Source organism: Pogona vitticeps, chromosome 5, assembly GCF_051106095.1.
Source record: "Pogona vitticeps strain Pit_001003342236 chromosome 5, PviZW2.1, whole genome shotgun sequence".
NCBI classification, from domain to species: domain Eukaryota; kingdom Metazoa; phylum Chordata; class Lepidosauria; order Squamata; family Agamidae; genus Pogona; species Pogona vitticeps.
Genome location: NC_135787.1, coordinates 148571183 through 148595873, shown reverse-complemented (window position 1 = coordinate 148595873; position 24691 = coordinate 148571183). Strand labels below are relative to the sequence as shown.

At 37.9% G+C, this 24691-nt stretch overlaps 1 protein-coding gene across 4 annotated transcripts in view; it reads right to left on the bottom strand.

The window, feature by feature from the left end:
• Positions 1-24691, bottom strand: part of NAV3 (neuron navigator 3) — a 630491-nt gene that overhangs the window by 420894 nt on the left and 184906 nt on the right. For all 4 annotated transcript variants that reach the window (XM_073000344.2, XM_073000345.2, XM_020804110.3 and 1 more), the window contains one exon: positions 6291-6694. In XM_073000344.2, coding sequence (XP_072856445.2) covers positions 6291-6362 — 72 coding nt within the window. In that variant the 5' untranslated portion in view covers positions 6363-6694. The remainder of the gene's footprint in view (positions 1-6290; positions 6695-24691) is intronic.

The following is a 24691-nucleotide window of genomic DNA, read 5'->3' as shown; positions in this document are numbered from 1 at the left end:
CAAAAACTTGCTTATAGGGAGGGAGCCCACGAGTGGCCATCAACACCAACTCAGAGCAGAAGGTACATGTGAAACTAACAGCTGTGGCAAAACAATAATATGTTTTCTAACTATAAACCTAATACCTAACATATGTACCTCCTTTTAATATTTTAATTTTATTTATTTATTTATTTATCACAAATCCTAAGTATGATGAGGACAGGACATAGACAGCCATTGCCACTGGCAAAGCAAGGACAGAGTAGAGGGCCATTTCATATGAGTGTACATTGCTTTCAGAACAAAACTGGGTGGGAGGAAGGACAGGAAAACAACATATCCACCAGTTTCAAACTGGTATTACTATACAGTACTATGTGCATATCTGTTTATGCTTCCAATTCCTAGCAAGATGTAACTTATCTGCCAGAGGTATGAAAAACTGAAGACTTAATCATTTTTTAAAAAATCAGGGCTTGAGAACGACAGGAATCCATCTTTATTGTTTAAAAATAAATACATAAAAGAATTCACACCATTTACAATTTGGTTTATAAGACTTTACACATTAATGTCATCTTGTCAACACTTTCTCCAGGGTAAAGAGCTGAAAGACACTTTAAGCGCTGACAGCTGAGTTCTTCATAACTTCAGACACTATGACTTTGAGAAAAATGCTTAAAAGCACTAGACTAGGGATGAAGTCACAAGAGATGGCAGTCCTGGATGTGATAAGATCTCTGTGATGCCACATCAGTGTTTTTACAGAGAGTTTAGGTATAGTTACATCCACCAAGAAAGTAATCAGACCAAAATTCCATCTCCATTCCTTACAGTTCCCCTTACTCAGCACATGTGTCTAAATACATGGCATATCAGCAACACTAAGCTAAACAAAACACTGGAATGGAGAATTGGATATCTTCAACTCAAAGTAAGAAAGTCACTTCCACAGACATCATGAAAATCAAAAAATGTGTACAGAAGGAAAGTCAATTTGCTGACTTTGTTGAGTCTCACCTTCATGAATATTGTTAGGAAATAATATTACAACCAATTACTGTCCCAAAGCTGAATATGCCCTACATGGAGTTTACAAGAGTGCTCTGTAAGTGTTGAGTTCTGCAACACATTTCTTAGTAAATCAAGATAGTCTTCAAAATGTAAGATTCTTTAGACCTGCAGTACAAATGGGCATTTCAAAACATGCACTATTTTCAAAGTCTTCACTTCCTCCCAGTAGGAATGACAAGCACATGGCTAACTCAAGGCCAGTAGCCGGCTAGATTGCTCAGTTGCTTGGGAGTTTGATTCCCCACTGTGCCTCCTGGAAATAGATACAGCCTGTGTGGCTTTCAGCAAGCTGCACAGTCCCAGAGTAAGGAAAGGTAAACCACTTCTGAGTACTCTCTACCTGGAAAACCTGAAAAGAGTTGCTGTAAATCACAATTGACTTGGTGGCACATGATTATTAAAAATCAATTAAAAACACTGATGTTCCGGCAGGCCTTCCCTTCAGCCAATCCCTGACCTTTCCTATTTTTTTCCCTCCCCTCATTTTCGTTTCTCTTTTCTAAGTTTTTTCCTTACTTAAAAGTGTTTTAATTATATTGTAATTATCCTTGCTGTAAGCCGCCTAGAGTGGCCTTAAGTGGCTAGATAGGCGGGATATAAATAAAATAAATAAAATAAATAATACTTAGATTTCATTCAGTCTCCAAGAACTAAGTGTAAGAAGTATGGTACCCCAGTCCCCTACCCACCCCAATATTTTCTCTTTCGGTTTTACAACATGTGAGCATTCTGTCTGTTGTTGGAACTTCTAAAATGTAATTTGCTGCACTTTTACTATCTTCATCCCTTCCTGGATTGCTTATTGCTATGCCTGACAAGGCTTGTCAAATCATGGAGTTACTGAAAATAAGGTTTACCTACACAAAACATAACTTCTCCATAGAATATTATAAAGTTTTTCACTGTTCTTAGCACTGATACTCAATAAGCAAAAACATGACAGTGATAAGATTATGCATTATATGTGATGCTATAATTACAGGCAATTGGAAGATTTGAGCCTTATGCTTCTGGGGCAGATCTTTCAGGAACACAAGGGAGTCAGCCACTATAATATACTAAGCATAATTTGTCCAGCTAGCTTGTTGCTAGTTTCTCAGTTATAAAATAAGTAAGTCTGTTACACAGTGCTGAAACAGAGATAAATATTTGCATGCATGCACACATACAGAAACACATACATACATACATACATACATACATACATACATACATACATACATACATACATACATACATACATACATACATACATACATACATACATCTCAGCCATGGATTTATACAAATTAAGAAGAATAGCATTTGCTATTGAGTACTAGGTCATCTAACTGGTATAAAACAACAAATGCCTATGCTGCCATCTTAATACGTGATAATTCACAGCTGAGATTTATACTAATTAAGTTATGCCAAAGGTTGTAACTAATATTGGAGAGAGAAAGAGAAAGAGAAAGAGAAGGGGAGATGGGCTATATTAGTCATATAAAAGTGTCATTTTAAATTGTATCAGATGTTAATCTTGCTTTGAAGATTAAATTTCAAGGACAAATGAATTTTCAGTACATAATTATTTCTTAGGATAAAATGTATCTGTTATAGTATTGCTTTAGAATACACCAGATGAAATAAACTATGTTTTTACTCTCTTTCATACTAAAATTGGTCTATGTTTTAACATGGATGCAAATATCATTTAGGTGAAACAAACAGTTACCAAGATGATGAACAAAGCATTTGCGGTCATTTTGAAATAATTTTTACTATCTTGCTCAAGGTCATCAGTAGGTTCTGAAGATATGAAAACCTCCAGCACACTTCCTGTATTATCTGTCACCTTCGTATATACATGCACATACATTGATATACAAAACAATCTGTCAAGCAACACCACTGAGTCTTTCTGCATTTTAAGTGAGAAATATCTGCATTTTGTGCAATCAAATGTTCACAAGTTGTTTAGAAGTAATGCTTTTTGTGTGTGTGTACGCATACACACACAAAACCCAGTAAGAACAACTGAGTTTTCTGAACCTGACAGTAATTTATACACTGATCTTTGTTAGTCCAACACAGTCAAGAGGTATTTTGACAACAACCAGACAGTTTGAATCAAATGACTTTGACAGAATTATTACCAAAACAACAATCTCACATTAATTGGAATATTCCAGGAGCACATTCACCTTCAGATTTAAAGAAGATACTTTGGCCTCCATAAATTATATCACAGCAATCCAATTATTTGGGAATCAATACCAAGGAATATTTTCTTGGCCTCTTATTGCACCCCATTACCATTGCTGGCAAAGAACAGAGCATCAGCAGTGGTCCATGTGCACAATGTTCTATAATCTCAACTCTAATCACATTTGTCTGCAACATCAAAAGCTTAGAAATGCATCTGGTACCCAAAGCAATCAAGATCATTATTTCATTCATAGCCTCATTTTGAAACTCCATCTCAACCCCTTCACACATGCTTTGTAAGCATTTTGCCACCTCAACAGTTTATGCATTCTGGAAAAGGAGAGAGGAAGTACAGCAAATGTAATTCATGTATTCATCAAATTGATCTGCATTTTAACTCAATTTTCAAAAGATAAGAAACCAATACAAGGCAACCTTCTTGATTAATGACATTGATTCACGTGCAATTTCATTTGACAGACAAGTGGAGTTGGGATTTGTCAATATCAAGCTCTGAATGCTATTTCAAAGCCTTCAGGCATTTGCGGTATAGGAAAGTGAACATTTTATTGAGTTTCATCTTAGGAGTTACCCTGCTACATCTAACTGAACTGAAATAAGCCATTTAGTTTCAATTTCAGAATTGTAAAAAAACAAAGAAACCCTGACAAACCCTAATTTTGGGCGCGTTTTACAAAACCACCTTGAAACTGGGTCTGTTTTAATTCCTGAACATCAGAGCACTTTGTGCAAAACATAAACCCAAACCAAAGGCCGATTAACAAGACTCTAATGATTACTAGATTATTGTGAAGTCCTTGAGCTAGGTCACACACGGATCAGTTCAAAAAGTCCAAATCTTGGAGTCAGTGGTGCTTTAAATTTTCTGAGCAGCAAACTGGAGGGTCTCTTTACCTATAATGTTCAATCCATTTTATTGACTCACATGATTGAAAAGAGTACCACCAGTGCCCTGCCATCCCTCAAATGAGCTAGCAGAGCATATATTGTGACTTAGTTTAAGCCTTAGCCAAATCAGTTTAGGATCTGCTTGAGCTTGGTTGCTTAAACATCTGACACAGCATATGACAACATGTGAAGGGACTGTCCAAGACAAGGTGCCACAGAACCTCTAAAAACGATCTCACATTGATAAACTGAGGAAGACCCTACAGTTTTGCAATGATGGGAAATCTTACAACTGATGTATGCAAGATTTTTACACAGAGTATGTTTCAAAAACCTGTTAATTTTCCTCCTAACCAAGTAATGCACTACATATGTCTCAAAATGTTGCAAAATCCCAATTAAGACTTTATCTGCAACTTTTATGATAACTGAAGACGTAGGAAAAGAAACAGTCCCTTTAATAAGATTACACAGGAGTAACTGCAGGATTGGAAAAGGTCCTATATCAGTCAGAATGTCTCCTAATGACATTGACAGCATAACAAATTGATGACAGATTTAAAGACACGTTTAACTACAAAAACTACTTGACATCATAGAATTCTATCCACTGTTATTTCACTGAAACGGTTAAAACATTCAAACAACAAAGCCTAAAAAATACAGCATGACCAAAACATATGTGGCATGCAATCAGTTAGATCTTGCATCATCATCATCATCATCATCATCATCATCATCATCATCATCATCATCATCATCATCTTATTAGGATTATAATAACTTTTTTGGGAAATATGTTAAATTTAGTTCAATGAGAACTATATCAGTTTTATTCTACAAGTTATCTAATGCTTAAAAGGCCAAGCCAGTCCTACCTCCCAAAGAGTATTAATAATATCAAGGCACGTCAGGCAAGCAAGTTATTGTTCAAAAGGTTACTAGCCTTTACTTTCAAATGAATTTCTGCACCATTGCATAAAGATGATATAATAAATAGAAATGAAGATGGAAGAAAGCATTGAAGACCAAGTTCATGCTTTACGATGCTGTAACAGAATATCCAATTTAACTGTACATTTTATCTTCTACTGAATCATAGTAAGTTTGCTTTTCAGTGTAAGTGGCATCATCATCATGAAGGAAGAGGAGGAGGAATACCTTCAATGTGCCAGTCCTATATTCTTACTATACTTAAGCCACTGTTGGTCTAACCTGCAGTGTACAAGGCCATAACGCCTCTTTCTTGCATCCACATTTTACCATCTAATTTCTGAAGAAACATTATAGTCTAGCACCTTATAAAGCTCCTGCCAATCTGAGTAGACAACAACGTATTACCTTGGGGCGGACACCTAGGACATTCTTGATGGACTGCAACTCCTAAGGCCTCAGCCAACATATAGTCACCTCCAGCTATAGCAAGATCATTTGATTCAACCTTCTATCAGGCAGACAACAAATATTTTTTGTGCAGAATTACAAATCTTGCTTCTACCGTCAAACAACCACATACCCAGGGGATGCACTATAAGAAAGAAATAGAAGTCTTCTTTTTTATTCATTTTGTGCATTCTCAGAGAAACGTGAAGAAGGATCTATATTAAATTACAACATATGTCCAATAGATAAAAAGTAATAACTTTTTTTCAAATAAAAGAAAAGGAAAAAGAAAAAGAAAAAAGTGATTTCAACCATAGTTGGTTATTCTAAACATATATCAACAATAGTTGTTATCTGGCAGAGCACTTTTAACAACTACTATCAGAATGCTCTGGGAAGTTCAAATTGCCATTCTCATAGTGAGGGATGAAGTACCCAAACAAGGTCAGCACAAAGTTAACGGTATTGCTTACTGCAAGTGAATTTGGCACAGAGTCAGAAACAGCAGGAAACTGAATGCTTTGTCATCCAATTTGCTAGATAAATTTCAAGGCTTGGATTATCAGAAAGCAACAAAAATCAGTTGTAAAGAAACAAACTGCTCTGGAACAAAAATCACACACTTAATGACACACCTATGATGCATTATGTAAAAGGTAGCACACACCATAAACCACAATGAAATAAAATAAGTTCTCATTTTTAAAAGATCCCAGTGATCATAATTATTATTTTTCTTGTTTTGTTTTTACCTTCTTCTGGTCTTCCAGCTTGTGACTGAGTGGATTTCTTCCATGTCTGCTCATTTCTGAAGGTAAATCCATCACATCTGTTCCTTGTCCCTCAAAATGGAATTATCACCTTGCAGTAGCAAACTAATCCACAATGTACCGTCGACAGACACAGAGATAAGCTGTGATTCCCATCACACACCTTTGTAGAAATTCACTGACGCTGAAGAACAATTTAAAAATCCATGGACTGAATAGATGAAATAAATTTCACAATTCTTTCTCGGAACATTCCGAATCAACATATCGTTCTGAAAATCCAGTACATCCAAAGGGAAATGAGGATCCACTCCTTTCGCTCCAGTTGCTATCTGTTCCTTTCTAAACAAGTTTCCATTTTTAAAGGTTACATCTTGTCTGTGAATCTGTTGAGAAAGAAACACAAATTATAACTGATTGTTGGCATTTTATATTTTCTGTCTTCCCATGCTTTATATTTTTTTTTCTTGTGGGGAGGGAAACTTGGTTATCTGGTTTTAGACATGAATAATCAGTAATCAGTCAAAATCAAGGCTACACAACATGGCATAATATTATACATGCTAGTCCTTGCCTGTATTTATGGACCACACAGTTACCTTGTTACTTTGAGCAAATATTTAGTATTTTGTCTACCAAACCAGCAAATGCATATTTTGTGCTACATCTAATGGCATTCAAAAGATTAACTGCAAGAGTGGTAGTATATGCAAGAAACCAACTGGTTACAGAGGGGCATAAATTCAAGACAGGAAATAATCCTAACATATCAGATGGTCATAAGAACTGATTATTTCAAACATGCAATTGACAGGCATATACAGTAGAACCCCCTTATCCATGGGATCAGTATCCACTGATTCCCTTATCCACAGTCTGAACATATTAAAAACATTTAATGAAAAAAACTATTTTCACATGTTTTACCAGAACTGGCCAATAGAGGGAGCCAGATACCATGCTATCAACACTTGTTAATGAAGAATACATAGCATGGTCTCTAGTGCGCTCCAGTGGCCAGTACTGGTAATGCATGTGAATTCCCCCCCCTATTTTTCCCCTTTTACCTCTCTCTCTCTCTCTCTCTCTCTCTCTCTCTCTCTCTCTCTCTCTCTCTCTCTCTATCTATCTATCTATCTATCTATCTATCTATCTATCTATCTATCTATCTATCACATTTGGTATTATCCACAGTTTTCAGTATCCACAAGAGGCTTGGAAACAATTTCCAGTAGCTATGGGAATCCTAATATATATCTCTTGTGGATCTGACCGCTTGTTATCACTGAGGGAGCTAAACAGATAAAATAAAGCCACTAAGCATCAAATAAGACACAATGGCAGTCTAAAACAAGACCTGCCTCAAGTATATATAAAATGAGTGTGTGTGTGTATTTTAGAGCAAACATGATGTGGTGTGAGCTTAATTATTTTAACCCCCTTCATGCTACTGTCTTTGACTTTGGCTCCAGATCAAAGTAATTAAGTGAACAGAACAGAAGAACAAAGATTTGTATTTACTACAGTCAGGTATCATGAATCAATGCAAGTAATAAAATGTGCAACAATACTAAAAACAACCAAATCAGCCGAAGGTTATTTTTAAGTATGCAGTGCTATAAATTCCATACAATTTTGGTTTGCATAACACAATTAAATGTGAATTTAACCTGTACAAAATTAAAATCAATCAAGGTAAATAAATCAGCTTCAATGTTATTACAGTTTATTTTAAGCACATAATATTTTCAAAATAGGATGTTACCTCACATTGGACCTTTCCTTTCCAGTAAGCTAAGAAAGGTGGTGAGCAACACTGGAGGTATTCAAGAGAAAGTTAGACAACCATCTGCCTGTATATATTTTGATTTGAATTCCTGCACTGAGCACAAGGATGGACTCAGTGGCCCTGTAGGACTCTTCCAATCACATTATTCTATGATTTTATGACTGTATGTTGTTCTTCCTGTTTCCATTCAGGTACATCTTAAGGTATCATCTAATTAGACCTGTGTACTGGTCCCCAATTCAGTTTGAATGCCAATTTGACACTACAGGATGAAACTTGATTTAGGCCAAAGGGCTTGAGGCCCCATCCAATGTACCCTCTAATTTTCAGCCCCACTGATCAGGGCTCCACCTTGCATATGTGTGACATCATCCCTGTATGTGTGTACATGCCTCTACCCCCCCTCATGCGCAGGGTTGCATCACAACAGGAGCCAAACGTGATTGCTATGCAGAGGAGGAAGACAGCTGCACAGAGGAAAGCAGAATTGTGTGCATGCACTCACACACACCCAGCTTAGAGAGAACCTTGGTCCCATCATATTTGACTCTATGCACTGGATCTGAATCGGTTTATAATTGCCAGCCTCCCATTTACCTGCACTGGAAAACAAAATCCTCTATTATTTTTCAAAAAATGTATACACATAAAATTAGGGTACATATAAAGAAGGAAGTAAAGGGTATGTATAGAGTGAAGTAAACCTGCCAAATTTCAAACAGCTAGCTTCAAAGGTTTATATACAAGGGACCTTTAAAGTTCTTTTTTGTTTATTTTTCATACACTGTTCTTTAAAAGCATGTGAACTCATTCTTGTCCATTTATGTTATTTTTGTCTTCACTGACACACAAACACACTAGAAAGAGTCTTAAAACGTATGCAGAGAGAAAGCAAAGCATAAACATAAGGCTAATAATATAGGAAATATATTTCATTATCTAAATAACATTCAGATGTACACACAATAAACATATTAGAAAACACAGGATCAGGCAAAATTATTCTAATTGACAAAACAAAGACATTGAATGTATAGAGAGAGCAATCAACAACATCCACCGATTCCATGATATGAAAAATCCTGCTGTAATAATGGATATTGTGACAGTTGGTACCAGGTGTTTCGGGTTCAAATCCACACTTGGCTAGGGAATCTCACTAGGGGATGGCACTGGTAAAACCACTCCTTAAACATTTATCTTGAAATCATGCTAGGGTTGCCATACATAGGATGCAACTTGACAGTACATAACAACTGCAATTGAAAGGAGAGTGGTATCAAATAAAATACTATATGACTTCAGTGACTTCACCCAATCCTTTACAGCAAGCACTGTGACTGGGAAGTGGTGGTGATAGTCTTGCCTCAGATTGCATATCAGAACTGTCAATGAGCAAGACCCTTCCTGTACCTCTCAATCACACCATCTCTTGTTTGCACAGCTTCTCTCCACAATTTGACTTTTCCCAAATCATTTTACCATGGTGGTGCTGCGGATTAAACAGCAGAAGCCTCTGTGCTGCAAGGTAAGAAGACCAACAGTCGTAAGATCAAATCCATGCGATGGAGTGAGCTCCCGTTGCTTGTCCCAGCTCCTGCCAAGCTAGCATGCAAATGCGACTAGATAAATAGGTACCATCACGGTGGGAAGGTAATGGCGTTCCATGTCTAGTCGTGCTGGCCACATGACCACGGAAACTGTCTTCAGACAAGCGCTGGCTCTACGGCTTGGAAATGGGGATAAGCACCACCCCCTAGAGTCGGACACAACTGGACGAAATGGCAAGTGGAACCTTTACCTTTACCTTTAACTCATTTTAGACATCCAGATCTTTGGATCGATGTAAATCACCTTGATCCATTCCACTTCATCCCAGAACCAAATCTATGTGTACCAACCTGAATCTCACACAAATCATGTTAACTCAGTCCAGGATTAGGGTGAAGGTGATGCACAGATTTATACTTAATAAAAACTCTTGTTTGATTTCTCCAGATTCTCTTACAGAATTCCAAAATAATTCAGGTAGTCATACTACAGCCTGCATTTATCAGTAATAATGCATAAATCTTTATGAAATACAGTAATAACACTATATTGATTCTATCTTATTTAACCAATAAATGCACAGAACAAGTGCATTAAAAAAATAAAGTTGCAGAATGGATTGATATTAGCATTTTGGCCCATGGTCATTTCTTGCCATTGGTCTAGAAGATATATCTTGTAGGAAAGGCCTAATATTTGCACTGCTTCTTAGGAGGAAGGCCATTACCATTTATTCACTACCAAAAGCTGGATACTTTACTGATTCATTGACTCTCAAGAGCCACTTATCATTGGCACAGCCATTTTTTATTCCCACACAAAGGATTCTCTGAAATATATCCCTGGATGAAACTGACTTGGAGTGTGGCTCTACCCCTGTCAAAAAAAATCAAACGAATATGCTTTATATCTTCTCCCTGACTCATTTTCAAGTTAATAGCAACTTCTGTGTACAGATTGAGATGCCATGCACAGAAGCCAACTCTTCCGTTATTTATCATTTTACTTCAATCTTGGAAAGGCTGCCAGACAAGTATGCCCTTCCTTTCATCTGATCCATCATTTAATTTGTTGGTCACTGAGGAAAAGAGGAAGAAAATATATTCAAGGTGTATTCTAGACAGGTAGTCAATAAAATGTGCTTCATCCCTGCTTTTCATCACAATTTTCCTAGGGAGTTAATGTGTAAGGTAGGTGCATTTTTTAAAAAAGAAAACCTACACCGCTATTTTAAACAAGCCAGGCTAAATTTCTTAGATGTTGGATTAGAAACCTCTGTTGCTGCTAAGCATAATTTGTAATATTAACAATTTTTAATAATATTAACCATAGCAACAGGAAGATATAAAAGAAAATAGCTGCCTTAGAATCAAATATTGTGAAGGCCTTGTCCACAGAGCTACGGGGAGAAATAGAACCTGGGAGGAGTATGCATAGGAACACAGGAAGCTGCCTTTATACTAACTCAGACCATTGATTCATTTAGCACAATATTGCCAGGATGTTGTCCTACACAGGCTGGCCCTGCCAACAGCTACAATGGTATAATTGGTATTTCTTTATGCTCTCCCACACAAGTACTATCCAAACCTGGAGTTGTTTAGCTTGCAAAAGCAGATGACAGCAGATGCGTTCAGGATAGATTTCAGAATCAAAACTATCAATGTCCGAAAGTGTATAAGAACCTAACAGCATAAGGCTGCTGAACGTAGTCTTTGAAACATTTGGTAAAACATTTATCTGACTATTTGCTGAAGAAAATCTTCCTCTGATGGTGTGAACTATAACCATTTTGTTTGGTAATAGAGAACTGTCATCAACAGTGAGCAAGGCCCTGTATGTACAGGTTGTTTTCAGAAATGTCAAGGCACAAATGAGGCCAGGTCAAGAGGACATTGTTGAATAACATGAAGCACAAATATTCACATCACTTTGGGTTTAAATTCATGACCCTAAGGAATTGCACCGCACATGGCATGGAGAACATGGTGTTGAGCAGCATGATGAGAGAGGGATAGAAGGCAGGAAGCTTGCAAGTAACTGTTCTATGTGGCGGGATACAAATGTAATTAATAAATAAATATGTGCTGCTCTTTGCTTGCACAGTACTGTAGACATAAAAATCTTAGAGGTGATGCAAAGTAGAGTCTGAGACTGTGAACAAGAAAGTCCTAAATTCACAACTCATTTCAGGCACAAACTCATAAAATTACTGTTCTTTCATTTTAAGAAATCTGGAACTCATTAATAACCCTCACCTAATCTCTGGAACTCTAAGACTGTAAGAAGAGTAGTTTAAGGGCCAAGGAATTTGGGACTGAGGAAATCTGGGCTCAGCAGATTCGCACAATGAGCTTAAGCCAGCCAATATTTCTGAATTTAAAAGATTATTATAAAGATTATAAGGAGAAGAAGGTTACAACTATGTGTTCCACCCTATGTGTTTTTCTTCAAAAAACTGTAGACTATAGATGTAATCAGCAAAATAAGATAGCATGTATACAGTTAATAGCACATTCATTATTCTTTGGTGTGTGTGTTTTTTAAACCAACATCTATTCATATTAGCATTTGACCACTTATGGGCTTAAATATATAATTAATTAAGTGAGTCCACTGAAGTGAACAGGATTAAAGAGACGCAACAAGTTCCTGCACTGCAACAAGGTTGCTCCTCAGAGTGATGTTTGATTTAGCCTCTAGATGTTGCTCAGAACAGACAGAAAGGGACTCAAATAAAGTTACAAGAGACAAAATCTTCATAGTTCTCTTCTTGTAACATCCACGCAGATCCCACATAGCTCATGATTGAATTGGTAAATAAAATGTGGCCTTTCCACTTGTGTTGGATTAGGAAAAGCAAATTCCATTAAACTAGCAATCAACAGTCTATGAAACCTTTTCTAGATACTCCTTTCTTTTTCTACATACTTCTTTCCATCAGGCAACAGAGGGTTATGCATAGTCTAGAAGATGAATACTGTAATTCATGTTTAAAGAGAAAAAAGATTCATGAGACTATAATAAACCCATACTACGCTGAGTGAACTAGAAATCCCAGTCTTCAGTACAGCATACCAAATTGCCTTGGACAGCTGACAAGCTGGGTGTAACAGAGACAACATTTGTACTTGCTTCAAACTCTGGTAATGAGAGTTATACTGCCTCCACACGTGGCACTGTCATAAGAAGTAGCCAATGAGAAACCTGTTACGTACTTATACCCTTGTACAACCCTTTTGAACATTCTCTACGCTAACAGACCTTGAAACATTTCCCACAAGGTACGGGACAAGATAATGTGAGCATGCTTAAGCAACAAAGATGCTCAAACCAACAACGATGGTTTGAGCATCTTTGTTGTAAATAGTTGTTGTATATAAGGAAATCTTTTTCTCTGAGAGGCTGGGATGACATGACTGGATCAAGGAAGTAAGATCAATTTTAAGGAACATATACAGCATCTGAACTTGCAGGCTGGAGAACAATATTTAAGACTCCATTTCTTAGCATAAAACAATATTCCCAATATGGAAACTTATCAGCACCCCTTAAATAAATAGATTGTTTCCATCAATAAACAATTCCATACTGGGCATGGAATATGAACATACTGATCTACAATAGATGGGACATAAAGGGTATTCAAATGCTGTCCATTAATATGCACTGTTTTCTTAAATACAAACTCAGCCTCTTGACTCTTTCACTCACTTTGCTTAGTGCAGAAGAATAAGTTTTGTGAACTGCATATTAAGCTTAACCAAGGCACCATGTAGAACCCTAACAAGTCTGCTTGCTTACCAAACAGAGACTAACAACTAAATATTGAGAAACCACATTCCTTATGATTAACCTGGATTCCCTCCCACAAAAGGAAGGAAGATAGATGCAGCGATGCATTAATTAGCAATCAGACTTTCAAATTAAAGCTTTGTTAACTTTGAGTGATCAGTCATAAAGCAGAACATGCCAAATGTGAGAAACAGAGCTACGGCAATTGGTCTGCAATAACGAACAAACATATTTCACTACCTGAAGGGATGCCTCTTATTTAAAAAAAAAAGCTAAACATATTGTTTAATTTAACCTCAGTAGCCAAAATTCAACAGTCATACATGACATTAATGTGACATAAATGCTGTTAATGTACAAAACAATGTCTATATTTGTATATTACTCTGGTACCCTACAGAGTAACATTAAGCATGTCAGCTTGAATGCGGTGTGTATGCTTCTCTGTGTGTGAGTGATTGTGTGTATAAATTCCAGTCATTATTATGATGTTAGTATGCACACATAAAATGGAGAGAATACATCTCCATGTGGTTTCCATATGTTTCCGTAATGTGCCCCATCTGAACACATCTAGAAGTGAAGGACTGGCAAGCTGCATGACATTGCCCAGGGGGTACCCGAGTATACTTGCAATGCTTTCCCACTCTTCAGGGAGGCTCCTTCTATGTCCCACTGGCTGCCTGAAACCTACCCAACAATAGACTAGTGTACCTGACATACCCAATAAAAACCTACCTAATAATAGACTTGGAAAAGTCTGTTATTTGGCTGGCATCGCCCCTCCAGACATATGTTGCAAGATGCTAGTAAATAATGACCTAAAATAACATGAACCTCCTAGACAAGGGCTAAAATCAAGAGGAAGTGTTCTGCACACATCTCAAGTTCTAAATGTTAAACTAGAAGAGGCTAGGCTAAACCTATGGAGAGCAAAAGCATACCTTGCCAAATAGTTGAACGATGAATAATGTCTCCCACCAGGACAAGATTCTGGCTGATCCATCTGGAAGTCACTTAATAGACTTTAAAGCAAAGTAGGAAGATCAAAAAGTAATCAAGCAAAATGGAGCTACTTGGAAGCAGGACAATTTTTTTAATGTGGAGAAATTAAATCAAAGCAGCATTTATGTGCCATGCAATTTAGGCACCACCATGTGTAAAGCAAAAAGCAAAGCATCTTGCTTATTTACTGCCCCATAGCGCTTCAAGCACTCTCTGGGTGGTTTACAAGTTAATTACGCAGGCAAAACATTGCCCCCACCCCAGCAAGCTGGGTACTTATTTTACTGACTTCAAAAGTATAGAAGGCTGAGTCAACCTTGAGCCAGCTACCTGGGTTTAAATCTCGAGTCGTGAGCACAGTTCTGGCGGCAGTACGGCAGTTTAATCACTGTGCCACAAGGTTCTTAAAATAAAATCGAACAAATGGGCAGGTAACGCTACTGAAGTAGCCCACTTCCAGTCAAAAATAGTCTAATAATCTTAACATTTTAATTTCTTTTCAATTTTGCCAATATTTCATCTAAATCCATAATTTTTAATTGTGTAACATTCTGATATGAATAACAAAAAGAAAGATTTGCCACACCTAAGTGAGGTTCACTGACAAACTCCCAGGGCATGTATTAGTTGTGTGCCTTGATCATGTCCCCAATTGTGCAACTGCAATGTGCCTAAGCACCTTCTGAATTAGAAGCAAGGATTCCAGTTATTATGTTGCCTTTTTCTTCCTGCTACCATTAGAGAAACCTCTAGAAATAGAGTTCATACAAACAGATTTTGCACAGAAAATGAAGAAACCCAATATATCAAAGAATAACAGATACGACAAGGATTTTTTAAAAAGTGATTGCATGAATCCAACAGTCTGTTTACTTGAATCTAGCTGAAGTTATCCTTTCGGCATTGTTACTAAAGTCATTACTGAGTGTGATTTATTAACCTTTCAAGGTCAGCACACATTATTTTTCTAATTTTTTTTATGTTGTAAGCCGCCCCGAGTAGACATGGTCTAGAGGGGCGGGGTATAAATTTAATAAATAAATAAATAAATAAATAAATAAATAATCACTTTGCTTGATTTAGAGTACCCTTACACTGCTCTGTATCTCAACTACCCAACTATTCTGTATTCTGATATGTCCTTCTGATCATCTATATAGGTGTAAAATAAAAATGAATATTGGACTTGAGGGGAAAATTGTTGTTGTTTAGTTGTTAAGTCCTGTCTGACTCTTCGTCACCCCATGGACCAGAGCATGCCAGGCCCTCCTGTCTTCCACTGCCTCCCAGAGTTGGGTCAAATTCATGTTGGTAGCTTCGATTACACTGTCTAACTATCTTGTCCTCTGTCTTCTCCTTCTCCTCTTGCCTTCACACTTTCCCAAGATCAGGGTCTTTTCTGGGGAGTCTTCTCTTTTCATGAGATGGCCAAATAATGGGAGCTTCAGCTTCAGGATCTGTCCTTCCAGTGAGCACTCAGGCTTGATTTCCTTCAAAATGGATAGATTTGTACTCTTTACAGTCCAGGGGACTCTCAAGAGTCTCCTCCAGCACTACAATTCAAAAGCATCAATTCTTCAGTGGTCAGCCTTCTCTATGGTCCAGCTCTCACTTCCATACATTGCTACTGGAAAAACCATAGCTTTGACTATGCAGACCTTTGTCAGCAAGGTGATGTCTCTGCCTTTTTAGATGCTGTCTAGGTTTGTCATTGCTTTCCTCCCAAGAAGCAGATGTCTTTTAATTTCGTGGCTGCTGTCACCATCTGCAGTGATCATGGAGCCCAAGAAAGTAAAATCTGTCACTGCCTCCATATCTTCCCCTTCTATTTGCCAGGAGGTGATGGAACCAGTGGCCAGGATCTTAGTTTTTTTGATGTTGAGCTTCAGACCACTTTTTGCCGTCTCCTCTTTCACCCTCATTAAGAAGTTCTTTAATTCCTCCTCACTTTCTGCCGTCAGAGTGGTATCATCTGCATATCTGAGGCTGTTGATATTTCTTCCGGCAATCTTAATTCCAGTTTGGGATTCATCCAGTCCAGCCTTTCATATGATGTATTCTGTATATAAATTATATAAGCAGGGAGAAAATATACAACCTTGTCATACTCCTTTCCCAATTTTGAACCAATCAGTTGTTCCATATCCAGTTCTAACTATTGCTTCCTGTCCCACATATAGATTTCTCAGGAGATAGATAAGGTGGTCAGGCACTTCCATTTCTTTAAGAACTTGCCATAGTTTGTTGTGGTCCACACAGTCAAAGGCTTTTGCGTAGTCAATGAAGCAGATGTTTTTCTGGAACACTCTGGCTTTCTCCATAATCCAGCGCATGTTAGCAATTTGGTCTCGAGTTCCTCTGCCCCTTCAAAATCTAGCTTGTACTTCTGGGAGTTCTCGGTCCACATACTGCTGAAGCTTACCTTGTAGGATTTTGAGCATAACCTTGCTAGCGTGTGAAATGAGTGCAATTGTATAATAGTTGGAGCATTCTTTGGCACTGCCCTTCTTTGGGATTGGGATGTAGACTGATCTTTTCCAATCCTCTGGCCACTGCTGAGTTTTCCAAACTCGCTGGCATATTGACTGTAGCACTTTAACAGCATTATCTTTTAAGATTTTAAATAGTTCAACCGGAAAGCCATCACTGCCACTGGCCTTGTTGTTAACCATGCTTTCTAAGGCCCACTTGACTTCACTCTCCAGGATGCCTGGCTCAAGATCAGCAACCACACTATCTGGGTTGTCTGGGAAATCTAGATCTTTCTGGTATAATTCCTCTGTGTATTCTGGCCACCTCTTCTTGATGTCTTCTGCTTCTGTGAGGTCCCTGCCATTTTTGTCCTTTATCATGTCCATCTTTGCACAAAAGGCTCCTTTAATAGCTCCAATTTTCTTGAGCAGATCTCTGGTTTTTCCCTTTCTATTATTTTCCTCTATTTCTTTGCATTGTTCATTTAAGAAGGCCCTCTTGTCTCTCCCTGCTATTCTTTGGAAGTCTGCATTCAATTTTCCTGATCTCTCTTGCATTTTGTTTCCCTTCTCTTTTCTGCTATTTGTAAGGCCTCGTTGGACAGCCACTTTGCTTTCTTGCATTTCCTTTTCTTTGGGATGGTATTTGTTGCTGCTTCCTGTACAATGTTACAAGCCTCTATCCAAAATTATTCGGGCACTCTGTCCACCAAATCTAGTTCCTTAAATCTGTTCTTCACTTCCACTGTGTATTCATAAGGGATTTGGTTTAGATTATACCTGACTAGCCCAGTGGTTTTACCTACTTTCTTCAGTTTAAGCTTGAATTTTGCTATAAGAACCTGATGATCAGAGCCACAATCAGCTCCAGGTCTTGTTTTTTGCTCTCTGTACAGAGCTTCTCCATCTTTGGCTGCAGACAACATAATCAATCTGATTTCGGTATTGCCCAAATAGTCCAGATAGGCGGGATATAAATTCAATAAATAATAATAATAATAATAATCTGATGATGTCCATGTGTAGAGTCACCTCTTGTTTTGTTGGAAAAGAGTGTTTGTGATGACCAGCTTGTTCTCTTGACAAAACTCTACTAGCCTTTGTCCTGCTTCATTTTGAACTCCAAGGCCAAACTTACCTGTCGTTCCTTTTATCTCTTGACTCCCTACTTTAGCATTCCAGTCCCCTATAATGGGAAGAACATCTTTCTTTGGTGTCAATTCTAGAAGGTGTTGTAAGTCTTTACAAAATTGGTCAATTTCAGCCTCTTCAGCATTGGTGGTTGGTGCATAAACTTGGAGTACTATGATGTTGAATGGTCTGCCTTGGACCTTAGTTTTCCCCAAATTTCATTATAAATAATGATAAACCTCATGAATCCACCATAATCTATATACTCCAGAGGACTTATTTCTGCTAACTGCAATAACTTGGATGTCAATATCCTTCAAAAATATAGAGACACATGCCACTTGTAGCAGAGTGCCTATCAGACAGCTTTCCACATTTTCAGATATTAGTGCAGGGCTGGTTCCCTGTTCTGAAACAGATAGGTGGATCTTGATAATTGGACATCAGTCACTAGCTTTAGAGTTAACAACTTTAACTCTAAAAGAAAGAAAGAAGTGTATATACAATGTCCTATTTCCCCCGAATTTTTGTCCAGTGTGCATGATGTCTTTTAAATGTATCAGTATACAAGCCAAGCTACAATAAGTCTATGAAGCCTGCCAAAATAAAGAAAAATTAGGAAGCTGTCAATAATATTATTGAAGCCTAAGAGAGGCCTTTACAGATGTCTTCTGAACTAACATTATTTGGTAGCTTTCTTTAATAGTTATTTAATAGTCAGAGGTCTGATTTTCTGTGACTGACCAGCTGGTTTCTCATTGCGGCTGATTCTGCTTAGCTTTCTCTGTCACCATAATAACAAGATTAATTTCTCTTCCTGTCCCACTAAAGCTCTGTTTAATGTATGTGCTTAGAGTCAGGCAACTAAACTATCCACAGAAAAAAGTTGAATAACTTAAAAAAGAAAATAGATCACATACATAAATCCATCAATTAGAGGATTGAAATAGGGAATGAGTGAACCAATATACCATACAAGTACATATGATATACCAATTGTCATAATAGCATTTAATGTAATTGTAGCGTTCATCCACATGCCAGAGATTACACAGCTACCGGGCACAAAAGAATATGGTGCCAAGAACAGTTCTTTCCATTTAAATGAAAGAAAATCGGACAACATCCATGGGATGTTTCTGTGGTTATCAGTTCAAACATCCAACTCTGAATTGAGAGAAGATTGCTGGATTCACCTGTATTGCACCGTTTTTACAGTCTAGTGCAAAAGCAATATAGTAATGAAGAGTCCTTCAGAGTTCAGTATTAGTCTGCTGTAGCAAACATGAGCTTTATTCCCTTATCACTGGAGACCAAGAGCAAGAACATCCACACTCTTGTATTTCTGATCACCATGTACTGTATGTGTGTGAGAGCTGGACAGTAAAGAAAACTGAAAGGAAAAAATCAGTTTGTTTGAAATGTGGAGAGCTTTGGAGGAGAGGTTTGCAGATACCCTGGACTGACAGAAAGATGAACAAATTGGTCCTGGATCAAATAAAGCCTGAACTATCTCTAGAGGCAAAGAAGTTGAAATTGAGGCTGTCCTACTTTGGGCACATCATGAGAAGGCAGGATTCTCTGGAAAACACAATAAAGCTGGTTAACATTAAAGCCAGCAGGAATGAACGAAGAGTAAATACGAGATAGATTGACTCTCTAAAAGAAAGCACAGGCTTGAGTTTACAAGATCTGAGCTGGGCTATTGAGGACAGGACATTTTGGAGATTACTCATTCATAGGGTTGCCGTAAATTGGAGATAACTTGATGGCACATGACAACAACAACCCTATTAAAGTCTAAGAAACATGGGATTTTTGTGGACTTTAAGCTATACAATGACCAGTCTGACAAAGGGTCAAACAGAAGTCAAAAGCTTTCACTTTTGTGAAAATGTTCTGGTCCAACTAATCTTAATTTTAGATTTTCCACATGGGGGTATGCAGCTGCTGTTATTTAAACTTCAGCAAAGGATCTGCAGAACTGGAAGGAGCACTACCAAGATTTATCCTCCAGTATCTACAAAAGTTCTGACTAGTTTTGCAGCAACAGTCCAACCTGGCTAGCCTTCTACACACCATAGAGTTCAAATGTTCTAAAAGCCAAGTACAGAATTAAAAATCTTGTCTACACCTCTGAGGTACTGCAGTCGCTAGGATTACAGAAGCTATTTGATGTGGTATAATCAGTAAGGAAGTGACAAGTCTTGGACTTACATTGCTAGAAGCCCTCTCTCTCTCTCTCTTGTTCAAAGTCTGACCTGAGAACCTGTGCGTAAGCTGTAAAGGCAGATCTCTTTAAATTCTACATTACTCCTTAGCCATAAAGTGGATAGTAGCTATGGAAATAGGGCATGGCTTCACTTAGATGGAGTGGGCACAGTGTACCCGACAGCTCTGTAACTTTGCTTGAAGGTTTAGGCTTCTCAGACTATGAGCTATTTTGGCAACTATGCGAAAGGACATAATTTATATTCGAAAGATACAAGGCCTTCCCTAAAATTGATGCCTTTCCTCCAGCAAATACAAATTCACATTATTTTTCCACCTCCTTATCTGTAGCCTCTTCCGAAATATTAACCATATATAAAACAGAAGATAAACAGCATTCCAGAGGGTGCTGTAGAAATTCTAATTAAAAAAGAATCAAAGAACTATCAGCCATGAACAACTTATTTATACATGCTAGTTTCTGATGTCCTGTTGCAGTCTCACATAGTGATGACATGTCTGAGTCTGCCTGTACTTGAAATGAACGAATGCCTGCGAATCCTCTAGAGATGCAACTGATGAGGAAGAGTTTAACAGATTTTGCCTTTAAAATAAAGATTAAACCTTCCTTGATACATAACACCAACTCTTTCAAGCAGCTCAGAATCAAAGCCTAGAGGAGAGAACGACCAGACATGGTGGTGGCATGTGTCAACTTAATTTACCATCAGTACTGTAGAAACAGCAAAACAGAGCCTGGGCTGTAGTTGTCAACAATACAAAGGCAATGAAATAGGCAAATCAAAGAAAAAGGGTTATAATGATAGGACTAGGAATACAGGTATGCTGGGGGCATGAGAAAACTAGTTGAGTAGGAATACTAATTCCATTGTTGTAAGCAGTTTTTGTAAACAGTCCCCCATGCTGTGAGAAGCAGTGCCCATCAGCTTCTTTACCAATAAGACAGCGTTCGAAAATATTTTTGTAATGTTTATCTTATTTGCAAATTTATTAGGATAGCACACATGGAGGCAAACACATACTTTGTAAGGCAGTAGCTCTGCAAACCTATAGGAGATCCTCGAGACGCTTTTCTACCAAGATGATCCAGCTAGGTAACACCTGTCTCTCTTTCTGTCTTTGTCTCTTCAAAACTGTCAGCTGCTGCTTCTCAGACCATCTGCCAAGCACTCCATGCAGAACTCACCCTGCAGGTGAACTGTCCATTCAGGAAACATCCATAGCCGTTTAAAGAGCATTAAAGTTTATTTTGTGTCAAGTCATCTATTTCCATGCAGAGTCATTTTAGGCAAAAGCAGAGTGACAGGCCCATTCATAGTAATCAGACAGCAAACTCTCAGTAATACTTCCACTAAAAAGTGACAGCAAAGGTGTAATAAAGTGTTTTTTATTTTCCACAGTAACCTTGCACGTATTTTTTTTCTGTTTCATAAATTCACATTTGTAAGTGCTGCAGATATGTTTGAGCTTGGCTGCTTCAGCAAAAATCATCATCTTCTGTCAGATGCAGTTTATCGGTAGATACAATGCAGCCTCTGTCTGTGTTTGTGTGTTGTTGTTTTTTCCCTTTGTGTTTGATATAACTAAACTTTACTTTAACGATACAGAGAGTTTCCGTAAAGCCCAATGATGGCATTAGCTAGATTTCCAAGAAACCCGAGCACACAAATAATGCACTTGATCTGGCCTTTTTTACTTTCCAACATTAACCATCCATGTCCCATGCTGTAATGCTCATAGAGGCTCCTAACATTTGCACCAATTTTTTCAGGGGGGCACCCTTGATTGCCATCAGTAGGGGAACGTTTAATCTTTATACACCTGCAGGACTCACTGTGAGTGCTAGGGATGTAATCAATACTCGCTAAAATTCTTGTTCCCATAAAAGTTCACCTTCTCACAAAGGCAGGGGTTCTCAATGAAATAATATTCATTTCTGTGAACTTTTCCACTTGGAATGCAAAAGCAAATGATGATTCTTCCCCCACTACCAATACCACCACATTCAGCTGTATTAACTTGTAAGAAAGCTATGTGTTGCTACATAAACTACTAGGTTTCCTTAAGTAGTTATTGGGAATACTAATAGTTAGGAATGTGTTCCTTGCTTCTATGAGGAAGAATTGCAAAAGTAAATAAACAAATAAATCTCCAGACCCTGCCAGAGAGGAGGTACATCTGGTGACATCACATCAAACTTTATGAAATTGCACATCTTGCACAAGTTGTATGTCTTGTGCAAATTGTCCACAATATGCCTTATTGTGTGGGTTTTTAGAGAATCAGAGGCATCATATGGATAGTGTACCTGTTTTTAAATAAGCATGCAATCTTTTCTGGATCTGCTATGTGTGTGTGTGTGCTTTGCTTCTTAGTGGGAATGGACATTAGTACAGACTGTTGCAAAGATAATGTGTATATATTGCTGAACAAATAATAACAAATTGATTTTCCCATAGAACGAATGGGCCCATCCTATTTATTTCCATTTAATTTCTTATACCATCAGGGAGGCAAATAGCTTTGAATGTCAGCAGAAAAAAATAGGTAAAGGCAAAGGTTCCCCTTGACATTTAGTCCAGTCATGTCCGACTCTAGGGCGTGGTGCTCATCCCCGTCTCCAAGCTGTAGAGACAGCATTTGTCCGTAGACAGTTCCTGTGGTCATGTGGCCAGCATGACTAGACACAGAACACTGTTACCTTCCCACCAAGGTGGTACCTATTTATCTACTCGCATTTACATGCTTTCGAACTGCTTGGTTGGCAGGAGCTGGGACAAGCGACGGGAGCTCACTCCGTCGTGTGGATTCGATCTTACAATGGCTGGTCTTCTGTCTTTGCAGCACAGAGGCTTCTGCGGTTTAACCCGCAGTGCCACCATGTCCCACAGCAGAAATAAAATACCAATACCTTAATTTCTTGACCAAATAAGAAACTGTGCATAAGATCTAAAAAGAAGCATTCTCAGCACATTTGTCCAAATTACCATTGGGCCAGCCAGGGGGAAAAAAAGAACATTATATATATATGATCTGGTGAACTGTAGTCCATTGGATAGAAACCCTAAAGGTTACAGGTAGATAGTTCAAACTGCAATATAAAGGTGCATATTGGTTTGCAAAATAGAAACACTTCCTATCAGAAACAACCTGTAATTTTCTCAGAATTGTAACATCTGTAGGCAAACAAATTGAACTTCCTACATAAACATGACTGAAGAAAGTTGTATTTCATAAGGCATGCACGTAAAGTAGCTGGATTTACAAATGAAGTTGTCAATTATCACCATTAAAATATGTAAGGAGGTGCAACACAAAAACATTAGACAGTAAATTCCTCATCTGCTCTTTTCAAACACAGCATTTCTATTTATAGCAGAAAATTCAGGTTATGTCATCTTATGTTCCTCTTATTGAGAACTGTTTAATGCAATGACAGTTGAGTGGATTTATTCATTACAATACTGCCATCAAGAAAATATGTGTCAGTGGGGTGTATAGTTTCAAAGAAACCAACTCCCAAGCTGTCAATATGACATATTATACATCTGTGATACCAATTTTCTCATCATTAGAGACTCAGCTACACAAGATAGCTTCCCCTGTTATATGCAACTGATTTTCCACGAAGAGAATACATTATTGAAATATAGAAATATTTGCTACATATGCAATCTAGCTCCTAAACAAAAAATTACAAAGCCTTGTATTAGAATCATTGCTTCTCATTTAATAGCTTTGTTTCACATTTTCCATTAGTCGTTATGTCTAGTAGTTATATTATGCTAGATTGCCATTGTTACTTGCTCCACAGGCTGACAAATACATAAACCACTGAGACTTATTTATTAGTGGTCCAGTTTTTTTCAACCTAATCTTGTATTAGCTCTATTGCAAGGAATTTTACATTGTCAGTATCAGCTGGACTCATAGATGTCACAGGTGGATGAACTTTTCTAATGATTAAAGATCTAATATTGAAACACTCCACCAGGGATTACAGAGCAGATCAAGTGCATCTTAAAAGCAACATGGGGCTGCTACCAGAAACAGTCAACCTCAAATTGCCCTTCACCTCTGTCCTCTCTAGTTCAATTTATTTTGCAACCTGACGTAATTGTGCTTTGTGGGCTTCCATCAATTAATATATACACCAATAAATATGCACAGACTACATGAATACATACAGCTACTGGATGGCTCAGTGGTTTAGTTTTCTGGCTGCAGAGCCAGAGGCTGGGAGTTTGATTCCCTCCTATGCCTCCTTGATAGGGGCTAGATTCAATGATCCATAGAGTCCCCTCCAGCTCCGCAGTTCTAAGATGATGATTAAGTACAGTGGTGCCCCGCATAGCGACATTAATCCATTCCGGATTAATCGTCGCTATGCAAAAACATCGCTAAATGGA